The 19,186-nt window shown below is 43.6% G+C and overlaps 1 protein-coding gene across 3 annotated transcripts in view; it reads left to right on the plus strand.

Annotated features, from left to right (window-relative positions):
* The window catches only part of pard3ba (par-3 family cell polarity regulator beta a), a 98,699-nt gene that overhangs the window by 51,985 nt on the left and 27,528 nt on the right, over nt 1-19,186 (plus strand). For all 3 annotated transcript variants that reach the window (XM_019351930.2, XM_019351929.2, XM_019351931.2), the window contains exons 5-8: nt 6,662-6,741; nt 12,088-12,174; nt 12,354-12,479; nt 18,396-18,907. In XM_019351930.2, coding sequence (XP_019207475.1) covers nt 6,662-6,741; nt 12,088-12,174; nt 12,354-12,479; nt 18,396-18,907 — 805 coding nt within the window. The remainder of the gene's footprint in view (nt 1-6,661; nt 6,742-12,087; nt 12,175-12,353; nt 12,480-18,395; nt 18,908-19,186) is intronic.

The raw sequence follows: 19,186 nt of genomic DNA on the forward strand, positions 1-19,186 counted from the left end.
CAGAAGTAAAAAAAAAAAAATAACACTACTTATCAGCAAAAACGCTTCATACCAACTGTAAAGCACGGTGGGGGATGAGTCATGATTTGAGCTTGCTTTGCGGGCTTTGCAGCCACACGACGTGGGCACCATGAACTCATTTGTATACCAAAATATTCTAGAATGAATATTAAATGTGAGGCCATGTGTCTGACAGCTGAAGCTTGGATAAAACCAGGTCATGCAACAGGACGATGATCCCAGGCACAGCTGAAAAAGAAATGAATCAAGGTGTTGTAATGGATCATTCAAAATCCAGAACTGAACTCATTTAAAATTCTTGGGTGTGACCTTAAAGGAGCAAGTGACCGCAAACTTCAATGAACTGAAGCAACAATGTAGAGAAGAGTGGACCAAAACTCCTCCATGACAATGTGAGAGAAAGTCATATAGAAATGGGGTGTACTGGATTTTCCCCAGGACTGTACAGAGGCAGTAGATGTGCTGGTTGGTGTGCAACCACCTCTTTGTTTTCACTCACTGTTTAGTTAGGTGTAGGCACCTAAACTTCTATGCTAGTTTTCATAAAAGTGCTTATTTGTGTGTTAAAATATGCTCCTTCACAAGTTTTTGTACAGCCTCTCATGTTTGAAGAGGAGCTTTCACACATACGCTGCACCCCTGAACTTTTTTGGCACTTCATATAGAGTCTGGTGCTATTGTGAGAAAGGGTGACTGCAAACAGTGTCCCCACATGAACTGGCCAACTTGTCTTTTGTTTATGTGTACAAATAAGATGCTTAAGAAAAGTTGTGCTCCTGACTTTGAGGATTTTCTGGCCTGTTTTTCCAGTGCCACCATGGATTTGAGTGATCCAGAGGGAGATGACCTTTTGAATGGATTGCTATGGGACCTGCTGCAGACAGTGATGCTCCCTTATGAATGAGCTGTTATAAACTGTTATCTGACAGAATACCAGCAAATCTTTCACATTACCATTAGCTATGCTTTGTGTTTAGCAATATTGGTCAAATACTCTCAACTAAGATGACAATTACAAGTCATTACAAGATAATCTTTTACTCAGTATCAGTGGATCTAAAAACAGTCTGACAGAGATGTGACCTCTAGTTCTAGAATTAATTTCCCACTACCTTTCTTGACTGAGATTGAGTGAATTTGATTATTATGGGTATCCAAGTCCAGAGAAAAGTGTTGGAAAAGGCAGTTTTTATTGTTTTTTTAACCCATGACTCACATTTGAGTAATCATCATCTGTATCATGTTATAAGCACTTGGCCTTGAGACTGTTGGTTTACTTTTTTTTGGCTTACTTTGTAGGATGTTTAAGAGTAGAGGCAGAGCCTTCAGCTTTCAGGCCTCTCTTCTGTGTAACTAGTTTGCATTTGGGAGACGGACACTGTCTCTACTTTAAAGATTTGTCTTAAAGTTTTTTTTCACCTGGATCAAGTGACCCTGAATCCTCCCTTAGTTATGCTGCAACAGGCCTATGCTGCTGGCAGCTTCCCAGGATGCACCAAGTTCTTTCTTCTTATTAGCCTTTTTTTACTTGCTGTGTTTATTAATTGAATTGAAGTCAAATTGACTTGAGTTAAACATTGAATGGTGCTCTCCCTTTCTGATCGACATGAACTTACTAAGATCAGAAAACCGGTTTTTCAGCTGCTCACACCGGGGAGCTTCAAGATTTTCGTTTGTGCTCTTGAATGAGTTACTGTGAACCTTAACTCCTGCTCATTCACTCATGTGTTTCTTTAGCCGTTAAAAGATTTGCAGCGTAAGAATCAGGGATTAGTCTTAAAGTAATTAATGATTGCTCACGGCTGCAGTGATCAGTAATCTGATCAAGACCTGCGATCCAGCCTGTGGAATTTATGTATGATGTAGGCGACGTGTGGAGGAGGAAAAAAGAGCCTTAGTGTCGTGTGTGTGTTTGTGTGAAAGCTTGTGAGGCCGTCACAGCTCTTGGGCATATTGAGTCCTCGGCCTGATGGACTCCTTAGATCAATACGCTATCACTTCATCCTCCTTCATCCACTGTACCAACTCCTCTGGAAACCCCCTTACTCTCATCCACACACCCACTCACTCAAATCAACACACACTCAAATCAACACACATACACACTTTTGTCTCTTTCTGCCTTGAAGTAGGTATTGAAAGCTAGATAAAGTCTAATTCAGCCTGATAAGGTGATAAATATGCATCCTGCCCCTTTAATTGATTACACTGCCTGCTATGGTGAAAGCTAAGGTTGTTCCACTTCTCTCTCTTTGACTCACATGCAGTCCGTGCACACACCTCTCTTAGCCTTTCCCTTTATATCTGAAGAGCTAATGAAACTTGCAAAAGGCTGAGCAGTGCTAAACATGCAGTCGGCCCTTTAATTGATCCAGACTTCCTGCTATGTTCGTAGCTAATAAATGAGACATTTAATACTACCCCGCTAACTGCAGGAGCTGCTGCTTTTTCTCTTGCTCCTCTCACCTTTTGCACTCTCCCTTCTTAAAATGCTTGGATAATATTTCTTCACTCACTTTTTCTCTCTCACGCTTTTGTCTCATTATTAATATGTCAAGGTGTAGCAGTGCAGTTGAACAGTCATTCGCACTTTATCGTGTTCATCTGGTGTTGACGTTTCCAAAGCTTCAGCATTTAGCGGTGCATTTGTGTGTGTTTTGTAAAGACAATGTGTGGGAAAGCGCACAAGCAGTGGCAGTCAGTTGATGTGATGGATATGACGAGGGTCAGGGGGCACCGGCGAGCACACCGAAACTGTGATCCCGCGGTTACACATTTCCCTACACATGCACGCACGCTATTTCTCAAACTAGGTTGCTACAGGAAATACACGGAAGAAGCACACACACCTCATTACTCATCTGTCTGACAACAACAGCTCACACACACAAATATCTCATCTCTCATATGTCTGCGCACCGCCCTGTCACTCACAGCGTCGACTCTGCCTCCAAACAGAAACGTGTTTGGCGGCGTGCGGCACAATAACAGAGAAGACAACCTGTTAGTCGTGCTTAGGCGGCTTTTCAGACAGGTTTCGCAAATTATTTGAGCGTTCATCCTGGCACCACAAAGCCTGCCACATTTTAATCAATCAGAGAAGAAACTAGATTACATAATGATTTCTTAAAGAAAAACACTGTCAAAAATGCACTTGAAGCATCTGAAACATTTAAAGTTTTGATTTCCATCAGGTTTTTAAAAAAATATATATATTCATATGGGATACCCAGTCAGTAGCAGCTGAAGAGACGGTGCCGAAAGGAGCTTAAGTTATAGCACAAAGAGTAAGCACGAGCTGAAGCGTTGGAAATATCACTTAAAGCATAAGTGATAAAAGGCGCTGTCAGTTTTTAAGCTAAGACAGAAGCTGAAGTGTCAATCGGATGTGTAAGCCCAGAGGGGGTTTAGATGTTATCAGAACCAGAGCTAATACAATACTTGAGTTTTAGTGCTCATTATCTTATGCTTGTGGAACAGGACTGTGGCTTCATATAATATTCTTTTAAAAATAGTGAAAGAAGCTGAATATGAACTTTAATCAGTCAGAAGTAAACAAAGTGTCTGCTGATGGGACATTATTGTACACTGGTGTGAAAAAGGTAAAGATAAGTGTTAAAATAATGAATAGTGCTGATCACACTAAAGTCATCAGCAGGGATGTAAGAGTGTGAGGTGCAGTGAAAATGTTTTGCAACTCGAAAACCTGATTTTAGAATGAGCTCCCCTTCATGGGTGTCTCCTAATGCGCCGCTGGATCTCTTCCAGTGCTGTTGCTTATGTTTCATTTGCATATTAAAAACAGTGGTTAGAGACAGCAACACCACCAAACTTACTGTGACTGTTTACAATGATTGCTTCACTGATGGGGACCAGGACTGCAACCACTTGCAGTTAGTTGCCGTCTTCAAAGTGACTTTGGTGTGTCAATATGACAGTAAAAGATGCAAAATGATGCAATTGTGTTGCTATTAGTCATCAGCAGTTTCAGCTGGGAATTGTGTTCATGATGAATTGGGAAATTTCACAAATCTGTTGCCTTCTACATACAAACAAGTTCACCCAAAGCAGGAATCCAAATTAACTCCTTTTATTCAGAATCCGGCAGAACTTCATAGATTTAAAAATTCAGAATATCCTCCACACAAAGTGACATAATTACTGCAGGACAGAAATTTAACTGAAAAACGACATAGGTACTCAGCAACCTTGCTTTTATATAAGCATACAACCAAGTCAGGTCCCTTACTGCAAAGAGACGCGCTGCACATGGGTTGTAGTCAACACCACAGACTGACTCAGATTGATTGCAACATACTGGCATGTCTGTGTCTGTCTGTCTGTGGTTATAAATGTGCAGACCTTTGCCAGTCTGTCTCCGACTGATTGCAGAGCCAGATCACGGTCCCATGAGGCCCCTTGTTCAATCTTGTGATTTTGGTCACTTAGAATTTGAATGTTTTCACATGCTCAAATTCAGGGCAACCAGTTAATCATCGCAATTGTTTGCAGTTGGTTTCATTTAAAAAATTTCAGTCCAATAACTGAGCAACCATCACGTTATTCTTGTCGCAAGGAGGTTGTGTGTGCCCATGAGCTTAATAGCAGGCGCATGTACCACAGTTCAGATAGTTTCTGCCTAACGTCTTCCCTGAGATGCCTTGGTAATTTGGAGTAGGGCGGCTCAAGAGGTAGAGCGGGTCATTTTCCAATTGGAATTTTGGTGGTTTGATCGCCGGCTACTCCAATCTGCTTCTCAGAGTACCTTTGGGCAAGATACTGAACTCAGAGTTGGCCCCTATGCATCCATCAGAGTGTGAGTTAATGTCCCATTTAACTAATTCACAGTTCATATACTACAAACCTTAGCATACACCTCTCCTGATCTGATGCATCATCTTTGAACTTGGAAAAGTCCAGTTTGTTCTGAGTCATACTGGGAGACCCAGCTCTCATAATGATCCTCCGCATGAAAACTAGATCGCTTTTGTCTCAGGACAAATCTGTAAGTTACAGAAAGTGCATACAGTCGGTCCGAAGGAGACTTTCAGGGAGCGATCTTAAAATGGCAACTGCACTGTGATCAGTCCAGAGATGCACAAGGAGACAACCTTATAGCCCAGTAGCACATGGGTTAGTATGGGTATCTGTTACATAAGTACACTAATATAACAAACATCACATCTCTAAAGGTTTTACTACTGCAAACCCAAACACTGCAGCCTTTTCACTCTCCTTAGAGAGACTGGAATGACACTAATGTTTCTCTTAAGTGTGCTGAGATATAAACATTGAGAGGGGCGAGCTGATTGGCTGAGCACAGCAGGGATTCTGCTGTTTTTACAACCACTTAAACCTGAGTGCTCCCAATCAGAGATTGGCGTGATCCCTTAATGTTAAAGCATTAAATATATGCAGGTTTATGTGTGTGTTTATGTATCCTTGCATCTCCTACCTTATATAACGTATGCAATTTTAGAAGAGACGCAGGCACACGAGGAGGATTTCATGCTACTGTACCTAATGTGTGCGTGGTGCTGTAGTTCCTTTTCATGGTACAGTTCCTTTAAAACGGGATGTACAGCAAAGCGCGCGTGTTCACGTTACACGTGTTCACCTGCGCTCCTGCCAGCCTCGCGTTCCCAAGGGCTCCATTCCTCACTCTGTGATGAGGATGTACCAAAGAGGGAGAAGCATGTGTTGCGTGTGCTTTCGCTAATGGCGTTGCGGGAAGATGCACAGCAACAATGGAGCCTCCAGCTCATCTTTTCTGCCCCCGCACACATGTGCTCCATTGTAGGTGGGGGGGTAATCTCACATTGCCCAGATAAGTGGGTCACTATTTGTGCAGGCAGCATATGTGTTTGGATTCATAAACACATCTGTTTTTTTCCACGTTTGCAGCTCTGCAGAGACGGTATGTGTAGGTAATATCTGCAGGAAGTGTGTGTGTGTGTGTGTGAGATGTAAAGCATATATTTATTCTGTACTGTGACAGAGGGTCCATAGGGGAGTTGGGTGTGGTGGTGGGGTTGCTAAGTAGTGGGCTGGTGGGCGGGGATCTTTTCAGCCATTAGTACTGGTGACACAATGAAAGTGACAAGGCAGAAGGACCTAATTGCTCCCCTCTTGTCTTTACCGATCTGGGGCGAATTCTCAGTCCCACCCCTCGAGTGTGTTTGAGCATCTCGCAACAGTTTGACGCTGTCGCTTTCTTTCTTTGCTCCCACATTTCTCTCTCTCCCTCTTCCTTTTTATTCGTTTGCCCCAGGGTTGTTGATTTTTTTTGTTTTTTTTTTCTTCGTAGACTTAAAAATAGAGGCTTGCCCCGACAAACAGGGCAGGGATGGATGAAGGAGGGGGTGGGAGGGCAGGGAGAAGTAGATAGATAGAAATGTACACAGAGTGAAGGAAGGACAGCGGCGTGTGGTAAGAGCTCAGCGTCCGGTGGTCATTCTCTCTTCACTGTCTACAAAGGTGATTGATGGCGGCGTGAGATTGTTTTACTAATTGGTGGCGGGCCTCCTCATGTTCCCCGACCGGCTGCTGTTCAGCGCGCGTACAGGTCAAAAACTGTTCATTTGTCATTGCAGCTATCAACGACTTAATGCTTTTGTTTGTTTGTTCATGTCTAATACAGGAAACCAGCAATGTACTGAAAGGAGCTCTGGACCGACTTGCAGAAGACCCCCCTGCCAAGATGAGCAAGATTATCTTCAGGTAAGTGTGTGTGCAGGTGTGTGTCTTAAAGGTGTGGTGTGGCACAGGGATGGAGACGAGGATTACGACTCGTCTTTGTTTGACAGCCCAACACTCTGACAGGATTAAACAGTCGCGTGTATGTGCGCGTGCGTGTGTGTGTGTGTGCAACCCATTATGAGGTTGTGGGTGGGACAGTTGTTCATCTGTTTACGCTGCAACAGAAGTGAGTTTGGGCCTGGATTATTGCATAAATGCAAATAACAGTTCAAATTTATACTAGCAGATACACTGGTACTAATAATATTGCAGAGGAATATGAAAAGCCAAGATTAAAAGCTCATTAAAGAGTCTTTTTCAGATTTCAGATCTGATTTTAGATCTAAAAATAGCCCCAAGCTCAGTTTACAGCAGTGTTGCACAGCTGTGCTTGGAGTCTAGATGAAAAGGAAGGCTGGGGATATTAATGTTACACCTAGGGCTACTAATAATGTTTTGAATTAATACTTAATATCTTTATTTTACTTTTGATTAATCAGACTGTCAGTGTTTAGCACATTATCTGTAGATAATGTGGCGTCAGACACTGGCTTATGTCACTGTCAGTATACTCAGTATGATTAATTCAGTTAAGTTTGATTATAACTTCTTCCTGTGTGCCGTGTGCTCCGGTCATCCCAGCAATCTGCATATCTGGTTTAGTTATAACCAACTCCAAAGCCTCCAAAAACCGAATTATTGCTAAACGTCTGTTACTTCTGAGGTAATCGGGTATATCTGGGTAGGTTCGCTGCATCGATTCCTGAGAGCAACCAAGCACCGAGGCACCATTTAGTATTAGAAACCAGCGTATCTTTTGTCTCAGGTGTGATGACAGGGTGTAGCATTTAGGCAATCGTTAAAAAAAAGAAGATTTCTAAAGATGTTTGGTTTCACGTGTTAGCAGTGAGATAGCTGACAGGGTTAATTAGAGTTCAGTGCTTTCACAATTAGGTTAATTAAGTCTGACTAGGTGACACGCAACGATCTGGTAAGGACTGTGGACAGCAAAGGCCGTTTAAAGTTATGTGATACATTTAAGGGTGAGAGTTATATTATATATATATATCTCATTGTCTCAAGAGCGCACCGAGGGTCAGTCAGCACCAAGTTTCCAGGATCGGCACAGACATGTAGAAACTCCCTGAAGACACAAAACAACCAGGAAGCGTGCAGACATCATTTATGGCTATTTGTGTCTCTGTCTGTGTACCTTGCAGATGTTTTGTGTCACGCAGTGGTCAGGATGCAACACTTATTGTTGCTAGGGTTTGTTTTGTCCCATTTTTGGTCAACTTTTTGTCTCATGATGGTTGTTTTGTATCTGTTTATGGAGGCGTGGCTTCTGGTGGTTTTGGTGTTATAATCCTGGGATAATCGGATCATGATTGGCCAAGCACTGCTGGCTGACCTGTAAAAGTCGTATGTGTGTGAGTGTGCGTACAGGTGAGTGAATGTACAGTAATCAGGCTTGAATAGACGTCTCACCGTGGAAGCATCCGCCTTTTTTTGTTTTTTGGACTCATCACTTGCAGACGTCCAGCTCGACGGGAGTCGTATCATCATTTTTCATCTTTCTCTGAGGCTGTCAGTCACGGTAACCATGGTAACAATTAAACCCTGCACCGCAGCCCTTCACCTGTCTCATCCAGGAAGCCCGTGACGGGAAAGCCGATGGTTGTGTGACATTCCTGTGCAGAAGCAGACCCCCCCCCCCCCCCCCCCCCCCCCCCCCACACACACACACACACCATCACTCCGATTAGAAAATCGTTCTTTTCAGAGTCACGGGCGCTCAGATGGGAGGACTTGGCTGGAATGACAGATGGTGATTCTTCAGCGTTTTACAGTACAGTGGTGTCTTGACAGCCCCGTGATACAATGGAGGCACGGCTCTCACAGATAGTTTGCCATGGTAACAGATGGTTGGCAGTTGAAGACACCACGGTGAGCGAGCGAGGGCACATTTTCAGGAGTCCTGGCTGCGAGTGTGTTAGACACTCGGCCTCTGTCGACGTAGAGGAAGTCAACCAAGAGTGGGAGCTCCATCTGTCTCACTCCTCGTTGCTCTTTTCATCCATCCCACTGCTCCCCCCCCCCAGTCCCAGCCCTCGCACCCCTCCCCAGTGGAATGACTGTGTTTGTTTGTGTTTGTGTCAGTGGGATGCTAAAATGGGTGAGCGGAGCTATTCTGCATATTAGCGTGCAGCGCTAACAAGCTACTGTTGCCTCTGATGAGCTTGTTTGTGCCACCGTTTGTTTTTTATATGAATGTAAATGGGCTAAAGCTGTGTGTGTTTGTGTGTCTGTGTTTGTTTGTTTGTTAACCCCCCCCAACACCGCGTGAATACATTTAGATCATGCAGGACTAGCTTTGTACCTGTGTGTTTGTATGATGCTAAACAATCCTGGCCTCATTGTGTACCCTCTCTGAAAGTAAATTCTCGCACTGTGTGTGCGTGCGTGCGTTTGTGTAATTCATGGTTTGTGCACATCTGTAATTTAGATGTAACTGTGTTCTCTAATAGATGTAAATGCGATGCATGTGTGTATCTGAATTTTCAATTTGGAGGAATGTGACTGATGGTGTTTGCGAGCGAGCGAGCGATGTAGCAATAAGAATGCAAATTGGATGTGTGTGTACAGTATGTGTGTGACCCTGGCAGAGGTTAACGAGAGCAGGGTGACAGTGACGGAGGAGTGCGTTGTAATGATCCCAGCTAGTCCGTAGGCTTGTGTACGTGCGTGAAGCACATAAACCTTGAACTTCGGTGCTTTTGTTCTCAGACTCGTTCTTGTGTTTCCTTTCAAATCCCACACATACATAAAAAAATTTTTTTTAAAAACTCATGACCTTTTGTCCTGTAACTTTTTGCTATGTGGGAAACTTTTAAAAAAATGCAGATTCTGTTGCAGTCTAAACGATGGAAGACAGAATTATTATCTTGGATAATATAAGAACAAGGAGACTTCTACCTGCAGATCTCCTTGAGTTTTAACACTTTCCTGGGCTTCATCTCACATCTGGTTTCATACTCGCCGTTACGTTCCAGGCTGTGTTCTGATGGCCAGATGGCCTCGTCTCACTGAGCCTGACTCTGCCAGAGGTTTCTTCCTGTTAAAAGGGAGTTTATCCTCCACACTTTCGCCAAGTGCATGTTGATTGTTGGGGTTTCCTCTCCATTATTGTCTTTACCTTACAATATAAAGCACCTTGAGGTGGCTGTTGTAATTTGGTGTTATATAAATAAAATTGAATTGAAATGAAAATATCCCTTGAAATAAGGACATGAAAGAGTCTCCCTTTCACTGCTACAGGCTGAAAACATAGCTGTGCTTTCACCCAGTGATGTCGGGTAAAAAGTACCTTTACTTTACAACTAAACAGATGTTTATTTGCTCATTCGTAAAGGTTGGACGACTTCTTTCTGTGGAGGCAGAATCCACAGACTCACAGTGGACAAATGGCACACGCCTAATGCATGTAATGTAATATATTAGGCTTAGCTTCATTCTCCAGATGCCTGAAGTCATTGTTTTACGTGTACACATAACTTTTAAGAGGTATGGGGTGTTTGTTGCTCACTGAATTATTCAGAGGGCTGGCGGTTCAATTCCTGTTTGCCAAACTATCCTCGGGAAAAATACTTTCATCTCAGGATGTGTTTATCAGAGTGTGAATGTGTGTGTGAGTGGGTGAATGAGACATGAAGCTCTTTGTGTGGAGCAGAAGAGTACTACATAAGAACCAATCAATTAAATCCATTTAGTTACAATAAACTAACAAAACTGACTTATAGTTTACAGTTTATACTTACACACATTAGTAGCAATTAAGGTTTCAGTGACTTGTCTAAGTACACTTGAGTATGCAGTTAGGAGGAAATGGAGATTTGCACACTTAGATGAGCCACCATTAGGATAAAATATTCAAAACTTTCCATTAATTAGATCTCTGTGTTTAACTACTATTTATTTTATAATTTTTCACAAACGATCTGGTCATGTTTTTGTGAGAAGAAAGCACCCCACATCCATCCTATGTGGAGATGAGATCAGGCAGGAGTCTCCCTGGACTGTGATGTTCACAGACGACATGGTTACCTGTAGTTACAGCAGGGAGCAGGTGGAAGAGAGCCTGGAGAGGTGGAGGTATGCTCTGGAGGGAAGAGGAATCAAACTCTGTAGACGTAAGAGAAAATACACGTGTGAATGAGAGGGAGATGGATAGAAAGGTGAAGGGAGATGAGTTTAAATGCCTGAAAGCAATGGAGAGTGCCCAAGAGAGGTGAGGATCGGAGCGCAGGCAGGGTGGAGTGGGTGGAGACGAGTGTCTGGGGCGATTTGTGACCGAAGGATAGGAGCAAAGAGTGAAAGGGAAGGTTTACAAGATGGTAGCGAGACTGCTGCGCCGTGTGGTTTGCATCACATCACAATGCACAACAATGAAATGACAAAAATAACATGACAGACAGCAGTAGTACTGCTTTAAGGACCTGTCACTTGTCTCCACATGTTAAAAATATCATTGTGGGTAACCTCCACTGTGTTTAGGCTTTGCTTTTTCAAACAAAAAGGTCAACAGTTCAATTTCCACTCCAAACCCATCTAGATAACAACTTTTTTCCACATCAGCAACAAATCTGGTGCCCAGAAGCAAAATGTATAATCGAGATTTGTCCAAAGACTACAAATAAGTTAAAAAAAAAAGCAGTTTTAAACTTAAACAATGCTTTTAATCTGCACACACTAGTATATTAATTACGTACTGTACTAATTTGGTGAAGGCATGATCCATAATTGTGTTTGTAAGAACAGATGCAGACAGAGATGGAGTTCTCTGATCTTCTCGTAGCGTGCAGGTCCCCCTCTCTCCTCTAACCAATATCAAAAGCAGCCCTCTTCTTGTTTATCTTTAGTGGTATTGTCCTTGTTTATCTGCGGCTAAAAGCCACAGTTCAAGGCTCTGCAGAGATTATTAGAGAACCTCATTCTGTTTCATCTGTATCTGCTCCTCTATCTGTCTCTTTCTTTTATCTCCTGCTCTCTTTGTCCACCGGCTAGATTGGGTAGTTGAGAAGCAGGTAGATAAGGGGTGAAGTAGCCACCTGCGTCCTCAATTGCACACACCCCACACACAAAAACACACACACATAATTCCGATGTTTGGCAGGGCTACCTGTAAGCTAATTTGTATCCCTATCTGTGTAGCCTGGAGGAAAATGCAAATGGAAAGGTTGAGTGTGTGTGTTTTTTGTTTTTGTTTTGTTTTACTGTATCTGCATTTTCAGGATTTCACATCTCATCCTGATTTGTGTGTTTTGACAGTAGTCTGACGAGGACAGTCAAGTTCCCTGGTGACCGTGGGCCCCTGGGTATACACGTGGTCCCGTACTGCTCCTCGCTCAATGGACGGTAAGCTCACATAAACGCTCTCTTCTCCACATCCTCTCATAATCAAGCAGGCCTGCGCAAGGAAAGGCAGATGGCAATGTTGACTCATAAAAATGCAGAAGTTACTCGAGTGTTGGCATGCAGTCATGTGTGTTTACCTCTGTGATTTCATATTGACTCCATACTGTATTTGTCGCAAGACCCCTTGGCCTCCACATTAAAGGCATCGAGGAAAACAGTCGGTCCAAGAAGGAGAATCTCTTCAAGGAGGACGAGTGCATCGTCCAAATCAATGACACACCACTGCAGGACAAGACCTTTGCACAGTAAGTAGGCCAGTGTGTGTGCGTTTTTCAACACAGCAACCAAAACCAAAGGTAATATTTGATCTGAAACATGTAGTGTATTAGATTTACTTAATAGTTTCAGCATGGAGCCTATGTTTCATGCATGAGGTTCTGTTGTTAATAAAATAAACATCTTACAGGCAACACGGCTCAACATGTAACATCAGTTCAAACTGATCGTTAAGTTATAGAGAAATGATCTGCTGGGAAACTCCTCACAGGTGACAGTGGCCTTCTCCAGCAGTCCAGCGCACCCTGGCGGGTTGTAAAAACAGCTTGAGAACCTCTCAACAAACACAAAATTGAGCCGTGGTAAAGGCCTGCTCAGGTTGAGTGTCTGCGGGATGGGCCACAACACGTCCAAGCCCCCATCCATCCATCCATTCACAGAACTCAATGAGATCCTGGTGCCAGACACTAAAAGACGACCCTAGCGGGCTTGTATCCATCCCCCTCAGCGTGTCAGAACTGTTCTGGTCGCATGAGGATGTTTAATGTCATGGCTGAGCTTTTAACAGACATGGGAAATGGAGAGAAGCAAGGTTGAAATGGTTTGGACATGTGCAGAGGAGGGAGAGTGAATATAGTGAGCAAAGGATGTTAAATATGGAGCTGGTTGGCAGGGAGAAAAGAGGAAGACCACAGAGGAGATTCATGGGTGTAGTGAAGGAGGACACGTAGAGGGGTTGGTGTGACAGGAGGATGCTTGAGGTGAGCTGGAGGCAGATGTTCTGCTGTGGTAATGGGGGGGTCGTCAGATGTTCTCTTTTTGGAGGAAAGAGTTAAAGGATTTGCATCAGCTGCTCCAGAAATGTGTGTTTTTAGCCAGCTTGAAGACGTTGGTTGCATTACTTGCTTAGACGGTGACAATGGTTGCTCACTTTTGTTGATGTTGCTTATCTTTAGCTCTCCTCTGAGAATATCCACAGGGCTAAAGGAGACGTAATTAAACCGTGGACCCAGACTGTGGAAGATCTTAAAAGCTTACTGAACTGAGCAACCCCCCCCCCTTCCCATTTCTTTCCCCTCATCTATGTTTCCCTTTCTTTCTCTATTCTTCTTCTTCCGGACCTGGCTCCTGTGAGTTTTTTTGTTTGCTGTTTGCTTAATCCGTCCTTATGCGCTTTGGTTTTGCTGATTGTATGATTATTTTTTGTTCAAATGGCAAAAATAAGTGTTCCAGGTGATTCCATTTGGCAGAAGATTGTAACCTTGTTGCTAGGAAAAGACGAAAAGATTTGAAAATTATTTGTTAACATCATCCAAATTGGATCTGAGGCGGATCGGCTTAACCTGACACAACCCAAGACATGTGGTGTATATGTGTGCGTGTCAGGGATGTGATGAGGAACTAAAAACGTAAAAGCAAAAAAAAGTGTGTGTGTGTGTGTGTGCTCCCACTCATCCTGTCACCACTATGACGCTGTAGAAATACCTCACCTGTCACTCAGTTTGCTTCCTTTATTAACCAGACAAATCCTTCACATTCTCTGCTCTATCCTATCTCACACCACATCTGCTCTACCGATGGCGTATTTTTTTCTCTCTGTATTATTCGATTCTTTTTTTTTCTCTTGTTTTCAGCGCACACACTTCAAACTCCTGTCCGTGTCCTTTCTGGTTTCTTTTTTCCCCGTCCTATATCTCTTTCTGAATGGGTCAATTTAACTGCATCTCACTCTGTTCTCTGTTTTGTGTGAATGTGGTGCTGATAGTGGTCTGTTAAAGCTGGAATAGGATCCTGCTTCAAGGTCTCACCATCTGATAGGGACCACAGTGTCCCAAGCCAGCTGGAGGAGTCACTGTTGTTAATCCAAACTATAATACAGCCCCTTTAGTGAAGCACAAGCCTCATTCACCCTCTCCTTCTTTGCTTTCCAATTCTGTGTTCTCTTTCTTTCTGTGTTCAGCCTCACTTTTGAGTTCTCTTTTGTTGGTTTACAGGTTTGTAATGTTCCACAAAGCAAAGAGAGAGAGATTAAAGTCGTCATCTTGTTAGGGCCCGAGCACAAAAGTGCGAAGGCCCTATTGTATCTGCTCTGTTTCTTATTATTATTATTATTATTATTATTATTATTATTATTATTATTATTATTATTATTATTATTATTATTTCGGCAAATGAATCGGCCTTTTGAGGGCCTAAACATGCTCGAAAACTCATGAAATTTTGCACACGCGTCAGGTCTGGTGAAAATTTACGTATTTTAATGTCCGTAGACATGTCCAGGGAAAATTGGCTCAGTAGCGCCACCTAGAAAAATGAGAAACGCGAGCCCCCGAGATGGGTATGACCTACATGTATAAAACTCGGAACACATATCTAACGTTCGGAGACGCACATAAAAGTCTATTATGGCCATGTCCTAAACCCAACAGGAAGTCCGCCATTTGGAAGTGAAGGTGACATTTTGGCTCTAATTTTGCCATTTCCATGCCTCGAACTTTTGCGAACTCCTCATTGGAATTTCATTGTACAAGCTTCATATTTGGTCAGTGTCAACTACACACCTGGGCCATGTTAAATTGCGGAGCTTTTGAGTTTTCGAGATACGGTGAGGCCGTGGCGCCACGGCGAATTTCGATGACTCGCCATGAAAATCTTATTGCCTCTCGTTCTGTCATACATTGTCCGACCTTGACCAAAGTGGACACATATGATAAGGCTCCACCCCTGAACATATTTCAACTGCCATATTTGACATCAGGGACAGCGCCACCTAGTGGGAACAGGAAATGTCATGTTTTACACTTTGGGGTACAGTATTGTAATGGGTGACATCTGCAGCCTCAAATTTCTCCAGGAAAGCCTTAAGGAGTTGGTCTTGGGTTACAGAGAAAACTGTGAGTTTTTGCTGAAGGGTGTGACCCCAGCAGCATGGCGAACATTGAGGTCTCGCCATGAAGAAACAAATTAGTGTAACTCAATGAAATCCAATGTGATCAGTACCAGATTTTACAGGGATGATGTCAGACCCGCCCTGAACAGATTGATATGCCCATTGTCAGGAATACGTAGAGCGCCACCTAGTGGCACCAGGAAATGTCATGTCTTTCATTTTGTTGTACTGATTTTCACAGGTTCATCGTGGCCACCTCAAAAGCGGTGAATATCACCATCAGTCCCTCTTGATGCTTCAGTGAGAAAATTGTGACTATAAACTGAACGGCGCACCCTGGTGGCAGCGCAGTTCACCATGAAAGATGAAGTGGCTTTTGAGGGGCTTGAAAAGTTTAAAAAGTCTTGAAATTTGGCGCACACCTCTAATGTGATGAGGGATTTCTTTTTATATGTTCATTTTCCTTGAACAGCGCAAAATGGCTCCACAGCGCCCCCTACAAAATTTCAAAACAACAGCCCCTGCTCTGTGTTTTATGTATGAGTTTGAAACCTGGCAAGCTTATTGGAGATATCAAGATGTACAAAAAAGTCTCTTGGAGCAATATCCCAAATCCAACAGGAAGTCAGCCATTTTGAAATTAATGTGTAAATTTGGCGACATTTTCCCCTCTTTTCAGGCCTCATACTTTGACGAACTCCTCCAAGGGATTTCATTAGATTTACGCGATCTCCTGTGTGTGGAATCTAAAGACCTTTGTGATGTTAAATTGCGAAGCTTTTTACGTTCAGGGAAACGGGGTGGTCATGGCGGCACGTGGAGTTTCAATCACTCGCCAAAAAGCAGTAACCTGCTGTCGCTCAAAAACACAATGTCCAATCTCTCCCAAAGGTCGCAGGCGTGATGAGACTCGAGCTCGGAAATGTTTGTTATGCCATTTGTCAGTAATGGTTAGAGCGCCACCTAGTGGGACGACTATAATAATGGTTGAATGAGATGAAATTTTAGCTGGTGGTTAAATGCATGAATTCCGTCAATGTGACATCAGATCGGAAGCGCTGGTTTTAGGTGTTGGGCTTGGCTCGACGCGCCGGGGGTGCGAGGGCCCTCATATCGCTGCTTGCAGCTTTAATTATTATTATTATTATTATTATTTCGGCAAATGAATCGGCCTTTTGAGGGCCTAAACATGCTCGAAAACTCATGAAATTTTGCAGACGCGTCAGGTCTGGTGAAAATTTACGTATTTTAATGTCCGTAGACATGTCCAGGGAAAATTGGCTCAGTAGCGCCACCTAGAAAAATGAGAAACGCGAGCCCCCGAGATGGGTATGACCTACATGTATAAAACTCGGAACACATATCTAACTTTCGGAGACGCACATAAAAGTATATTATGGCCATGTCCTAAACCCAACAGGAAGTCCGCCATTTGGAAGTGAAGGTGACATTTTGGCTCTAATTTTGCCATTTCCATGCCTCGAACTTTTGCGAACTCCTCATTGGAATTTCATCGTACAAGCTTCATATTTGGTCAGTGTCAACTACACACCTGGGCCATGTTAAATTGCGGAGCTTTTGAGTTTTCGGGTTACTGTGAGGCCGTGGCGCCACGGCGAATTTCGATGACTCGCCATGAAAATCTTATTGCCTCTCGTTCTGTCATACATTGTCCGACCTTGACCAAAGTGGACACATATGATAAGGCTCCACCCCTGAACATATTTCAACTGCCATATTTGACACCAGGGACAGCGCCACCTAGTGGGAACAGGAAATGTCATGTTTTACACTTTGGGGTACAGTATTGTAATGGGTGACATCTGCAGCCTCAAATTTCTCCAGGAAAGCCTTAAGGAGTTGGTCTTGGGTTACAGAGAAAACTGTGAGTTTTCGCTGAAGGGTGTGACCCCAGCAGCATGGCGAACATTGAGGTCTCGCCATGAAGAAACAAATTAGTGTAACTCAATGAAATCCAATGTGATCAGTACCAGATTTTACAGGGATGATGTCAGACCCGCCCTGAACAGATTGATATGCCCATTGTCAGGAATACGTAGAGCGCCACCTAGTGGCACCAGGAAATGTCATGTCTTTCATTTTGTTGTACTGATTTTCACAGGTTCATCGTGGCCACCTCAAAAGCGGTGAATATCACCATCAGTCCCTCTTGATGCTTCAGTGAGAAAATTGTGACTATAAACTGAACGGCGCACCCTGGTGGCAGCGCAGTTCACCATGAAAGATGAAGTGGCTTTTGAGGGGCTTGAAAAGTTTAAAAAGTCTTGAAATTTGGCGCACACCTCTAATGTGATGAGGGATTTCTTTTTATATGTTCGTTTTCCTTGAACAGCGCAAAATGGCTCCACAGCGCCCCCTACAAAATTTCAAAACAACAGCCCCTGCTCTGTGTTTTATGTATGAGTTTGAAACCTGGCAAGCTTATTGGAGATATCAAGATGTACAAAAAAGTCTCTTGGAGCAATATCCCAAATCCAACAGGAAGTCAGCCATTTTAAAATCAATGTGTAAATTTGGCGACATTTTCCCCTCTTTTCAGGCCTCATACTTTGACGAACTCCTCCAAGGGATTTCATTAGATTTACGCGATCTCCTGTGTGTGGAATCTAAAGACCTTTGTGATGTTAAATTGCGAAGCTTTTTACGTTCAGGGAAACGGGGTGGTCATGGCGGCAGGTGGAGTTTCAATCCCTCGCCAAAAAGCAGTAACCTGCTGTCGCTCAAAAACACAATGTCCAATCTCTCCCAAAGGTCGCAGGCGTGATGAGACTCGAGCTCGGAAATGTTTGTTATGCCATTTGTCAGTAATGGTTAGAGCGCCACCTAGTGGGACGACTATAATAATGGTTGAATGAGATGAAATTTTAGCTGGTGGTTAAATGCATGAATTCCATCAATGTGACATCAGATCGGAAGCGCTGGTTTTAGGTGTTGGGCTTGGCTCGACGCGCCGGGGGTGCGAGGGCCCTCATATCGCTGCTTGCAGCTTTAATTTTTTTTACTTTTCCTAAATTAGCCTTGTCTCCCTCTCTAGGTCCCAGGAAGTGTTCCGCCAAGCTATGGGCTCGCCTTCAGTGCATGTGGAGGTTCTACCTGTAGCCAACAAGTCACGCTATGAGAAAAGCTTCATAGGTCAGCTTTTCACCAGCGACAGCAAAGACTCGTCTACCAAAGGCAGTCCAGTGGTGACGCGCACTACAGCCGACCCCAAGCCAGAACTCAAACCGGAACCCAAACCGGAACTCAAACCGGAACCCAAACCGGAACCTAAAATGAACACCAGGACAGATATGAGGCGACCAAACGCAGACACGAAGACCCCAGAGCCAACTCTGGTAAACTCACTACCAGTGGAGTCTGTTCAGTCTGTGCACGGCTCTTTAGAGAGAGCATCTCCCACTTCCACAGCAAGGGCTGCGAGCTCGTCTCCGACAACTTGGCCCCGCAGTGAGAGCCCGCTGGCCAGTAGGAGTCCTGCTGCGGCCAACATGTCCAACCTCACAGGAAGGAAGGGTGGCAAGAAGATGAAAATTGACTTGAAGAAAGGTAAATTTCTGATATATGTGTTGTATTCACTGATGATCATCATGTAGCATCAAGTGATCAGTCATGGTTAGCGTGACAGAGAGCATGTGTATTAAGTTTTTTTTCTCTCTCTCCCCCATCACCCCCAACTGGTTGCGGCAGATGGCCCCGCCCCTCCCTGAGCCTGGGTCTGAGGTTTCTTCCTGTTAAAAGGGAGTTTTTCCTTCCCGCTGTCGCCAAAGTACAATTTTGTTGGGTTTTTTTTCCTTTACCTGACAATATAAAGCCCTTTGAGGTGTC

The sequence above is a fragment of the Oreochromis niloticus genome, linkage group LG23 (genome assembly GCF_001858045.2).
Source record: "Oreochromis niloticus isolate F11D_XX linkage group LG23, O_niloticus_UMD_NMBU, whole genome shotgun sequence".
Classification (NCBI taxonomy): Eukaryota; Metazoa; Chordata; class Actinopteri; order Cichliformes; family Cichlidae; genus Oreochromis; species Oreochromis niloticus.